Genomic DNA, 12,926 nt, shown 5'->3' on the forward strand with positions numbered 1-12,926 from the left:
CTTTCGTGTTCTAAAGAAGAAAGAAAGTCATACAGGTTTGAAATGACAGGAGGGCGTGTAAATAATGACGAGTGAACTATTCCTTTAACTCATTTACAGATGGTGTCGTCTAATATTGATACTGAATGTAATAATGCAAAAAGAAGGAACGTCCTTTTGTTGCCTTTATGATGATCCACTTTGGATAAATATTCAGCATCACACATTCTTTTAACCTTTAGATAGTAAAGAAATGTCTATTTTGTCCAAATGATCATTACATTGATCAATACGTTCTGACCCAATATTTCTGTGTTCTCTTTGTATATTTTTCAGTGTACCACTTCATGAAATCAGCAACAGGAATCAATTGGAGTAGAACCTGCTGTACGTGTTAACTAAAGAGAGGTATTTGTGTGGTAGAGCATTTGAAATCAGTTCCTTATGAGATTCCTTTCAGTTAGAATATTGCCTTATAAGATAGCTGCCTATTTAGGAAAAACTACGTTTTGGAGCTACAGTAATGTTCCTACTGTGGAATAGCCTGATCTGAACCTTTCCAAGGCTTAAAATAAGTCATTTTTTGTTTACATTTGCGCTCGTGTGTCACTGACTACATCGCTCAATAAAAACCTCAATCGGAGTTTGACAGCAGTTAAATGTTTAAACCGGCCCCTCTCTGTTTGTCCCGCTCTTGCACTCAGTCTGACGCTGGGGATCAACATTAGTGCCTCACTGTTTCCCTCTGAATTATAAATGGGGCCCTTTGGGTTTCAGAGATATTTCTCTTTATGATTAAAGTCTTAAAATGTAGCCTGGGGCCGTTTGTGTTGGCAGTCTCTGCTGATGCAGTCTGTCTGTCTCTCTGTCTGTCTGTCACCCTCTTTCTCTACTGAATAAGACCATCAGGCCCATGCGGGGCAGCGCATGTCATTATCCCCGATGTCAGCGCATGGGGGTGTAAATTGTGTTGCTCGGGTGAGTGTTGCAGGGTCATCCCCGCTGGGCTACTCTGAGAAACGCCAGAGCTCTTTTAAACAAAACCATTACATGCTAACCGCAGAGAGGTATATAGCTTGGGAAAGTATGGTACAATGTCAAGATGAAGATATGGTTACCCATCTAAAAGAAAATAGGCTTCTTTCCCCTGTTTATTTAAGAATGACCATGTTTTTATTCTGTAAATGGCATTTTATTCCCTTGATGCTTGTGAGGAAGGGCAGATGTATACTGAGTCCACAATACTGATTTCCACCACAATTGTATTCATTATTGTAATGTGGTAAGACTGTTTTAAGGTTAGGAATGGGTCAGGAGGGACAAAAAGTCATTATTATTACTTCTTAAAGGGACAGTTCACCCACAGATAAAAATTCTGTCTCCATTTACTCACCCTCGAGTCGTTCCAAATCTGTATAATTGTCTTTGTTCTGATAAACACAGATAAAGGTATTTGGACGAATGCTTGTAACCAAACAGTTCTTGGTCACCATTGACTACCATAGTAGGAAATAGTCTTCAAAATATCTTTTTGAGTTCAACAGAACAAAGACATTTAAAAAGCAATTTTCCTGCTATGGTAGTCAATGGTGGCCAAGAACCGTTTGGTTACAAGCATTCTCCCTTTTACATCCCTAGTTGATGAAATATTGTACAATTTTATGAATAATATTGTATGAGGTCAGATTTTATTGTAGTGAGGTAAGAGTGAGGTAAGATTGTGGTGAGGTTAGACTACATTAAGCTGAGACAAGATTGCTCAAGAATGAGGTAACCTTAAAGGGATGGTTCTTTTATAATTAATTTACTCATTGACACACGTTGTGTCAAATCTGGCTTTCTTCCATAAAACACAAAAAGCAGTGTCAGTCACTAATCACTTTCATTGCACGTTTATCAAAAAGAAAAAACGCAGCAGTAAATTATCCCTTGTGTTCTACAGAACATAAGAGGCAAGTAAAAGATGACACTTTTCAATTTTAGTTTGAGGTACATTAGTTTGAGGATATTCCGCAGTATCCTGCTGTATAGTGCCTACATAAGCAGTAATGTAACTGTGTCTGGGCCAGCTGCCTGTGCAGAACCGTGAGGCCATTACTGTCCATCCAGAATAAGTTCTGTTGGCTTCGGTCCCTGCAGTGCAGACCGCAATACTGCATAGGCTTCTCTCTGCCAGGCTATATTTTCTCTCTCGCTCCTTCTCTTTTACTGCGAGTTTCAGCTACTCTGCGAGCCTGGAGCGATTGATGATGTTGTCAGTGTTTCAGGATGTATTCTCGTTCATTAGTGTGTTGTGTAGCGTGGGTGCTGGATCGGACTCATGCGCAAGCATGCAGGGGGAGCGTTCTGCTCAATTAAACCCATGCAACCCAAATGAAGGCAAAAGCAAAATCTCTTTTTCCCATCCCAGCATGGCCGCATCCATCCTTCAGCTATTTATGCTGTCACCCTGCTGATGAAACACAATTTCATTTATTTCTACGCAGTTGTTCCATTTAAAAGAAACGTTGCATGTGTTTTGCCACACGAGAGATGCGGAAAGCAAGGATTCCCCACGCAAATGAAATCCAGTAGAATTACGCTCCGAATGTTCCCCGAGTGTGAGCGAGCACGACTCCCCTGGATATCGTTTCGAAATACGTAATATACCGAGCAGCTATTAAAAAACTAATATCCGAGTCAGCTAAGCATAAATCCCAGCATTTACATTGCATTTATGAAATATTAACTCTATACCTAAAAGGTCTTTATGAACCCCCAATAGCATAATTCGATATTCCTCTTTACCGTAGAGAAGAGCGAACGGGGTGTTCAATATCGCCCTTCTCTCACCCTTTCTGTCAATGCTTTATTAGGTTTGGGACCCAACAAACCACTACTGGGACTACAGCGTTACCCAGGAAAATCCAATTACAAAGGCAATGCCACTTTAGTGAATTAGACAAATTGGGGGAGAGAAGAGGTCTTCTGGTGGGTCACGTTCCCGGGTCATAGGGCAGATAGCACGGGTTGTTACAGAAAAGACTGTTCACAATTATCAAAATCAAACTGCCTGGAATGCTCCATAAAACAGCAATTACCTGTGCGTATACAAACGCATGTGCATCAACACATATTACACTGTAGTGTAAGTAATCCCAGTGGAGAATTACTAGCACGCTCGATTTCTGTGTGTGTCTATAGAAAGAAACACACAGGAGGGTTATAGTGATGTGTTATTAAACTCGGTCTATGTGTGCAGCCTATACAGCCTGAGGGAAGGAGAGAGAGAGAGAGAGAGAGAGAGAAAGAGAGTAACCCTGGACCTCAATTACACCTTTAAACATGTCTGCAGTGGGGGAAATACCAACATCATCTGTGGCATCACATGACCAAGCCAGTATGGGTATGCGCAGAGCGGCGAGGGGGCGGGGCGATTGACACATCCATTTATTCTAGAATCTAAGGCACTCAAGATTGTAGCACTCAGATAAGTGTGCAGCACTTTGAGAAAACAGACTCTCTTTGTGGTAGAAATATAAAGCAATGTGATCGAAAGGTTGTTTTTGCCCCTCCACCTCCCAGTCAAAAGGATATTTGGTTACATCCTTGTTTGAACCTATACTTCTAAATTCTAAAGCTTCATCTTCGAATCTGTGTAATTGGGCCATATATTATATTTCAGCTCGCTTGAACATCAGCCATGAAGGCAAATTTATACAGATTATAGACCGTTTCATCGGACGTGCGCATTCCTGACCCCACTTCCGGTTTGTGTTTGGCTAGTGTCTAATAGTATAACTATTTAAATTGTATCTAATTTATGTTCATATTAATTCGTATTATTATTTTACTGTATAATAGTTGTATTAAATAAACGATTTGTGGTCTGTTCATTTTATTAAATAAACAATTTGTTGGGTCCTGTAGTTTGGTCACATTTAAACTAACCGCATGGTATATTGACATCTAGCGGTTGAGCTTGGTATCGGAGTCTAAATTCAAAATATTGGAGAGACAAATTTAGCCAAGTAACTCGGTTTCTTTTGATTGTTATCAGAAATAATCTACAGGCACTCTATTGTTTGTGAATGTGTACCGGAAGTTAAGTTGGGGTCACAAAAGTGCGCATGTATGTGCAGTAACGTTTGTTTATGTTGTTAAGATGAAACCGTCTATACTAGAGATGCACCGATATATACTGTATATAAAAACAGCCGATGATCAGGGCCGATATATCCTGTCAATCAAAAGAGAACAGGAAAATGTTATGAATTTGATGTTCAAAATTAATAGTCATTATATGAATGAATAACATTCAGAAAGCTAAGAAATATTAATTTAATTTTCAGAATTTAGTTCATGCGAGCTATTTTAACCACCAAACTATCAGTATCGGCAGATATCACTCTGAATGATCGGTATCGGTGGAGAAATTTACTATCGGCGCATCTCTAGATCATACCAATATTAATAAAAATAATTAAACATATTGAGAGCAAACATTCATAATGCAAAATCTGTGTCTAATAGTCTCCTTTACCTCTCCTTTGAGACCACACATGTGCCATTAATTTGCTTAGCTGAGAGAGAGTGCCAATAAGTTTGCCAGTAAAAGAAGCTGCGTGGGTTACTGAGTGTGTGTCTGTGTGAGGAAACGCTCCAGCGCTACTGTGTGTCTGATTTACAAAGAAACCGGGTGGGCAAGACAGATCATAAAGCAGAAAAACCCGGGGCATTCGGAATTGATTTCACTCATCGAATCTGTTTTGCAAAACCTCCCACAACCATTAATCACTGCCCATGAAGATGCCCAGCGCTGGGGGATGATCCGAGACCCAGCTTCTGATGCAGCCTTATGCTCTAAACATGACAGAGGGTGACTGACCTGAAACTGGCACTGCATTAATTTATCAGTCATATTATAGGTGCACATTTTTAAGTTATACATTGCAAGGATACCTTATTAAAACTTCCTTGTATCTTTAACTTTCGATGATGATGTCAAACAGAAAGCCTATCTGTAAGTCACTGCTTTCATTCCAGCTCATACTGACAGTTTTAAAGTGTCAGATGTAGATTATATTATTTATAAAGCCTTTCTCAGACACACCCTCCACTGCAACAACCCTCTTGCAGTGCTGTTAAACAGCTCAATTCTGCTGTGTTCTGTTATGCCAGTCATATCTGAGTCATCTTACACGTCATTCATCAATGGCCACAGCCCCATAGTAACACCTTAAAACAGAGCAGAGAGAAATGAAGCTCTATATATAGTCATAAATTGCCCATAAAACATATTTTAGTCCAAGCTATGTTGGAAACATAAAAAAGGAAAGAAAAACTAATATACTGTAGACACTACATAAAATAAATCCAAGACCTATTAATGCGAATTAGCAGTAAACCAACATCCACTAACGCACAGTCCCTATACATCACGTTAATATAGGCTACAGGAGGGGTCTGCAACAGAAACCCACTTCGCGTATCACCCACCCCCACCGTCATTCATATCACAGAGAATCGAATTCAATTTCATTTCTCCACATACCTTCAGTTGCATAGTTGTGGTCTCGCAGGAAGCTGTTGTTAATTTTGCGACAGTCACTCTCCTCCTCCATTTATGATACCGTTGTATGAGAATCTTAAAGTAGACACGCATGAATCCATCCTGGACCCCGAACATCAGCAGGCGGCTCGCGGGTCCATCATGACACCGGTCGCTCCTCTCGTGTACGTGACTGATAATGTGATGCTTACCGGCGGATCGCGTCCGTTCACCTCAGACTTATGGATGCAAAGCGACGATAGAGATGTCTCACCAAGTCGTATTTTACGCGTGGGGACGCTAACAGGTGCACTGGTCAACGCGCTGAAAAGATGTCCTTTTTGGAGCGGTTGAATGCAGAACGGACGGTTTAAATGTGTAAAATTGTCCCGTGTAGATGGGCCCTGGTAAACGAGGTGCGCTGAATGTGGTAAAGTGAGGATTTAAAACTAGGGCAGGGATTTCCACCTTCTGAGCCGAGGGGGCGGGGTTATGCGTCAAGAGCCTCTCCAAGCTTCTCGCTCGATTTCGGTATGCTGCTAAAGAGATGCCGTCTGGTTCCTTACTAAAACCACATTTGCATAGGATTACAGTGTTCTGAAAGTTCTAGTAAGAGAGTAGAGTCCCGCTGTGCTGTGTGAGCGCGCACACCTCGCGTTCACAACGACGCTGTCCAGTGCTGAAATGACAACGCGCTCCAACACGAAGCATATCAATCTGACCACTATGGAACAAATGACATGAAAGACGATAGTTGGCACTTGGCACTCGTTTTACGCCATATGCATACTGTTTTATTGGTAGCACGTTGACAACTTGGGTTTGTATGCAAGACAATCATCTCGCTTTCATTTAAATAATTAAACTCGAACGTGCAGTCTTCATTACATTTATTCTGCCAAATGAATAATTGTAATGAAGACTGCACGTTCGAGTTTAATTATTACTCATTAATGCTTTGTTGTATGGTTCATTTTATTTTTGGGTGTGCTATTTAGATAAACTCAATGGTTTTAAACTTTTGGAATGACATTCTCTACTTGACTTGAATTGTTAAGAATTTAGTTCGTTTACAATTTGTATTGTATTGTATGGTATATTTTGCAATATATAGTTTCTTTTACACACGTCCTGTTTTACGCATTGATTTTCATGAACACAAACAGGACATAAGCTACTGTAAGTGTCATGACAGATACGCTGCTCTCATGGCGCATTGTATTTACGCAGAGGCTAAAATGTTACAAAAACTGCTCTTTCCATCAGAAAATGCTAATTTTGCTCATTCTGAAATGTGAAAACAATACACTTAATTTGGATAAGTGATAAGTGTGTACAGGGGATCTGTCAGGCTGAATTGAAGTCAGATCTCTCCAGGGGACTCTCTTCCTTAAGCGTGCTGGTAAATCGCAGACCAGACGATGATAAACTCGATTAGAGGCTTGCCTTTGGCGCGTTCGTTTTGGATAAATTTGATTTACATGCTGATTTTAATATCAAACTCTGCGGGGACTTTCCCCTGCCATTCCCATTCTCTCATATCTTCAGCATATGTTTCTGCTTTAATCTCTCTGAAGCAAGTTTCTAATACTGCTTTGAAATTCAAAACTTAAATAGTAGGAGGATAAATATAATGTGCAGCTCCTTTAAATGCATCAGGCAATTAATTCCAAAAGCCAATTTAGAGATTAAATCTATTTGCCTATAGGCCTTTTCATACAATTTCACAAATACAGTCCACCATCACATGCCATTTTCCACCTAATTGCCCATTAGTTTCCATTAGATTGCATATGTGCATCATCTCTGGGCAAGCTGTAATCGGGCATATTGCACTGCACCTGTTTCCATGAGATTTTCAAACCTTTCCACCCCGCTGAATGTATCCAAAGCATCTAAGCTCAACCCTGCATGCCGGTCCTCTCCCCTGACAACAATCCTTATCATTATTCCAACAGGGTGACAAAATCAATGATTTTCTGTCATGGGAGGGGGAGGATGGGGTTATGACAAATTCCAGTTGGCATCTTTTAAAGATCAACAGGGAGAGAAGCTGTCTGTCAGTCTTGAAGTGAGAGAGGGCGAGAGAAGATGCAGAGGGGCATTAATAAAAAAAGAGATTGAGAGGGAGGGAGACAGCTTCAGAAGAGAACAGAAGAAGAGAGAGGCAGACTGTTTTCACAGAATAATTAAAGTGAAAGCTAAACACTGCCAGCTACATCAGCAGTCTGCTTTAAGATCAATGGTGGTGCTTTAATTAAAGTCCTGCTTCTGTGCCTCTCCATCCTTCTATAGTACACACGCACAGAGGATGTTAACCCACAAAATGACATTAGTGCCATTATTTATCACATGTCATTACAAATCCATATTCTATTTTTCTATTTTATCCTATGTTAGCACCACAACTCAAAATACGCCACCCTCATACCTAAAATGCACATTTTACAGTCACTGTTATGGATTAGACACTTCAATCGATAAAAATCATTGTATAGTAGTATCTTTGACAGTATATTTACATCTTACCCTGAGATTTACAGCTGATGAATAAATTATTATTTACTAGAAACAATCATGACGAAAACCAGTGCCGCTCCCTCACAAATATTTGCTTACACGGTCTAATCATATAGCGCCACAGTTTTATTATTGTTAGAATATACAATACATGCATTTAGGTCAACTATATTTTATGAAGATGTCAAATCAATAAAAAATACAGTAAAAGTGTCTGCTAAATGAATAAATGTAAATAAAGAAAGCAGTGTAAATGTTTTAGCAGATTCCTCCTGTTGTCTTCAACTGAAAAAAAGATTGAAATATTGTCATTTTTGGGGGGACTGTCTCTTTAAATAAGAGCTCTGATACCGGCTTGTCTGTTCACGTCTCTGTAGGGCCATCTGAGACCGTTCATATTTATCTCTCCTACCATGCACTCTGTAAGCAAGAACACAATTTGTCCCTACGTACCACAACAAATCAAATCATCAAATATGGTAAGCTCAAGAAATACCAAAACCACTGACCCTTTGAAAAACCTGTAGCGTTATATGTATGAATACCTATTTAAAACAGGGCATTTCTCTTGCAGTTTAGCCCATTCAGTGGTGTGCATCAAGGCTAACACAAAACATGAAGATAATTACAATGCTGTGATATATTCATGGTCAATTACTCATTGTGTTGTGCAGTAATTGTGTTGGCCTGAGGACGCCAGTCACTGACTGCCTATATCACTTCAGACCGGTCACTAAAGCCTTAACAGAGCAAAGCCGTGGTAATTTCACAATGGTTAATCAATACATCACTATTGATCCCTAATCCTCAATGATGTGCCCTGGAGAAATGATTTTTAGTGTGCTATGATTATTTGTACCGAATCAATAGTTCGCCCGAAATCAAATGACTTTTCTGTTAATTGATAAAAAACACTTGGTCTGACGTTTTATTGTTAATGATTTATTTAATACGTCTGTCTGTTGATGGCCTACTGATAGTGACTTACCAATAATTACTGGGAGGAGAAATCCTTTTAAGAGCAGCTGACTCGATAAGACCTTCGTATCCAAAGTGTGCTACTTTCAATAGAGCAATTCATGAGCATACCATATGTGAAGTATGAACCAATTTTTTTACACAGAGTGTCGTAATTTTCTTCATTTGAAACAGTTATATCATCTGATTATATCTAGATGGAAAGTGGAGGAGGTAGGGTGAGAGAGCGAGCGAGCGAGAGAAGGGGGGTTGGGAGAGACAGGCAGATGGATGCATAGTTTTGGCTGAGCGCTTCAAACTCAGCCCAGAGGCAAGCTCCTTAGTCGAGCCAGTTTAAATGTGAAGTCATTCCAATTAAAAGATTGAAGATCTCACTCCATCACTGCGTAAAACACACCGATGCAAAGACGTGCATGCATGCTGTCTAGATCATTACGGTGAATTCATCAATACTCTTATACATAAATACATTATAATTAATTGAGTAGAAGGAAAAAGACAAGATTTATGTTTGATGAAGAAAATGTGATCAGTGCTTTCCAATAATGCTTTCTCGTAAGGTTTCTAGGGTGCGTTGAATGATTTTTAGCACATTGCTATGGGGTTGCTAAGGTATTGTTAGGGGGTTGCTAACTGGCTAAAAATACCCACCTGTAAGCTTGTATTAGCTGCCAATTTATAATAAAAAAAGTGTTCTATTATAATTTGCCATTTTTTATAGCAAATCAAATGTGCTGAATTTAAAAAAAACTTATTTGGCATTCATTCCAAACTCTAAATTCACGAAACTGTCACTTTTTGTAAGCACTTTTGGTAATAAGTACAGATTATGCTGATAAAAACAAAAGCAAAAACACGTTTATATGCTAATGAATTGATCCGGAGTTTATTTATATACTGTATAATCTTTCAGTGGTTTGTTGAAATAGGCAATAGTAATATTGGTAATATATAAACAGTGAGAGAAAGAATGAAAAAATAAATGTATGAATTAAAGGGATAGTTGGCTCAAAAATTGCATTTATGTCATATTTTATTGGTCCTCTTTTTTCTGTGATTTTCTTTTTTGTGAAACGTCTCTGTGGTTTTGTGATTATAGAGTGGAAGTCAATGGGGGTCAATTTGTTTGGTAACCAGCATTCTTTAAAATACCTATTCTGCAAGAGAAAGAAAGTCATATACGTGTTTGGTATGACATTAGGGTGAGTAAACGATGGAAAAATCGCGAGCTATCCCTTTAACAAAAGAGAAAGGGAGACCACGCTGGTGAGAAATGAGAAAGAGCAAATACAAACAAGTGTGTGTGTGAGTGTGTGCTGATCTCAAAAGATGTGCAAATATTCTGCGTCTCCGTGTCCCAGTAACACACACACACACTTCACCTCATTTCCAAGGCAGTGTATTACTGTGAATTACAGTAAGAATCCATCAAATACATTCAGTCTGCCTTTCAAAGCGCTCCCAGTTTTGATTGTGCGGAAAAAAGCGTAGCTGTTCAATCCTTTACCATCATAACGGTTGCTAGGAAACTGCTTATAGAACAAAACATAGCTATGCAGCTAACAGCTGTCAGTATAATTGGATCATTAAAAATCCTAAACGTCATTATTTGAACCATAGCTGTTTTAATTCAGTTCTAGCACGGCTCGCGTTATTCCTAACATAAAGGTTAATTGCTCAGGCAAGAATGAATGTTGAAAAGAGTCTACCTGGAGCAGTGTTCACATAGTGGTTTGTAATTATATTGAAAAAAGGATCACCCAGATCACATGAGACGATGTGTACTAGCAAATGTACTTTCAGAAGCTGGTTTAAAACGAGAATATTGTAACACAGCTACAGGCCGATACAAGCATCCTTGCTTCTCATTTCAGGAGTCAGATTCACCTGTCACCTGTCTACCCTACTGTCATCTAGACTTTTAATTGGTCCGTAGTGACCATTAAAACAGGCCAGTTTGTGTCGCTGGAAAATAAATACAAAAGCAAAAATTTCAAGCTTTGAGTAGGTCAGATATTTCTTTTACATGCCGGCATGATGGCTAATTTGTACCATTATAGTAATTATATACAATCATTCAGTTGTGGCTTGTAGTAATTATCCACAATAGCTGCACAATCACCCAGCGCCTCTATTCTATACCAACGAGAAGCATTTTACGCTCAGCCAATTACGGTATAAAAAGCATCTCTTCATGTTTCCAGTCGCTCTCTAGGGTTTTCTGTCTGGCATGACTGGAATAACTCTACTCCAATGATGAATATTTTAGCAGAGAGGGAGAGAGTCTGGGATGTAGATCTCTTGAGTCTGGCTCTACAATGATGCTCAGCCAGAGCCCTAACAAGCCCCACTAGAGTAAAAGGTGTTTTTTACACAACCTAACCTAACCCCGGAGCCCCTCCCCTCTCTTCCTGGCCCCTCCCCTCTCCTCTGCCCCAACACAGACCCTTAATCCACAGGACAATCCCATTTGGCTGAGCAGCTGCCAGGGCCGATCACAGTCTTACCCCGCGGGGATGCCAAGCTGTCCACGGAGGACCCAACACAGGCCACCAGCTCTGTTTTTCCTCTGCCTGTCTTCTCCGATCACTCTGTTTTCTCTTTCGCAGTGTTTCTTTGAATCTCGTACTCTCTCGCTTTCACACCCCCTTCCCCCATCACGCTCCGGTGCCCAGGGGCGGTGTGAGACCCACGTCTTACTCGTTTTTTACTGCACTCTGGGATGGATCTGGGGTTAACCTTTTATATTGTGATGACAGAACCATTAAACCTGGAGAGCACTGACAGCTAAGCTCAATACGGTTGTGGTATAAAAGGATATCTATAACGGTGACAGAGTTTAGGAAATGTAGCAGAAAAGCAATAGTTCATCCAAAAATATAAATTCTCTCATCATTTATCTACCCTCATGTGGGTTCACCTGTATGTCTCTTTTTGTGTGAAACACAAAAGAAGATATTCTGAAGAATGTCTCAGAGGTTTTGCGTCCATACAACGGAAGTCAATGGAGGTCGGTGTTGTTTGGTTACCAACGTTCCTCAAAATATCTTCTTTTGTGTTCTGCAAAAGAAAGAACGTCATACAGGTTTGCTAAAAAATTATTTTGGGGTAAACTATTCCAAGGCAAGATCAAGGCTAGTCACATGAATATAGGGTTATATATTTTTACATCAATATTATATTGCATACACATACAGTATATTTGCTCTTTCATGATGAAATGACTGTTTAAATTATAATTACAATAACTTTATGTGTCCTTTCATCAAGGCAAGCATTATTGAATTATTGATTAATGTAAAGGTTGCATCAGTACAATGACCCAATCGTCTGCTCTGTGTTATATGGCTGTATGGTTTTGATGGGTAATTCATTATAGTTGTGACATTAAGGTTCCTGTGACAGCAGAGCATGAAGCGGATATAAGTGCTCCAGTGGAAGCAAGTCTGGCTGAGAGGATGGGCTGCTGACATATGGTCATAGCCATGTGGCAATCATAGACACTTGTACAGTGACAGTCCTGTCTGAGGTGCGTCTGAGAGAAAACATTTGTTTCGATTTCTTTTAAATATGAGTTTACACTGAAAAATAAAGGTGCTTAAAAGCTTCTTGACAGCGATGCCATAGAAGAACCATTTTTGGTTCCACAAAGAACCATTCAGTCAAAGGTTTTAGACAAAAAACGTTCTTTTATGGCATCGTGAAGCATTGCTTTATTTTTAAGAGTGTATATTAAAATCTTTGATTTTTTTATTAAAGACACCCTAGCAACTACGTGTCAATGCACGTTATCCCCTCAGAACATCTTAGAAATCGGATAGCAACACCCTGGCAACAACCCAGAACAATACAGTATTGTGACTACAAGTTTTACTCACATTTTATTTGGTAAAACCAGGCTCAAGTAATAAAGAGCAAT

The 12,926-nt window shown here is 39.5% G+C and overlaps 1 protein-coding gene across 3 annotated transcripts in view; it reads right to left on the reverse strand.

The window, feature by feature from the left end:
* ppp2r2ba (protein phosphatase 2, regulatory subunit B, beta a) overlaps nucleotides 1-12,926 on the reverse strand; it is a 47,839-nt gene that overhangs the window by 18,750 nt on the left and 16,163 nt on the right. The window contains exon 1 of one of the 3 annotated variants that reach the window (XM_057349316.1): nucleotides 5,513-6,189. The exons of the other annotated variants lie outside the window; for them this stretch is intronic. Coding sequence (XP_057205299.1) covers nucleotides 5,513-5,582 — 70 coding nt within the window. The 5' untranslated portion in view covers nucleotides 5,583-6,189. Of the gene's footprint in view, nucleotides 1-5,512; nucleotides 6,190-12,926 lie in introns of those variants that run through there. 3 annotated transcript variants of the gene reach the window in all.

Source organism: Triplophysa rosa, linkage group LG13 (genome assembly GCF_024868665.1).
Source record: "Triplophysa rosa linkage group LG13, Trosa_1v2, whole genome shotgun sequence".
Classification (NCBI taxonomy): domain Eukaryota; kingdom Metazoa; phylum Chordata; class Actinopteri; order Cypriniformes; family Nemacheilidae; genus Triplophysa; species Triplophysa rosa.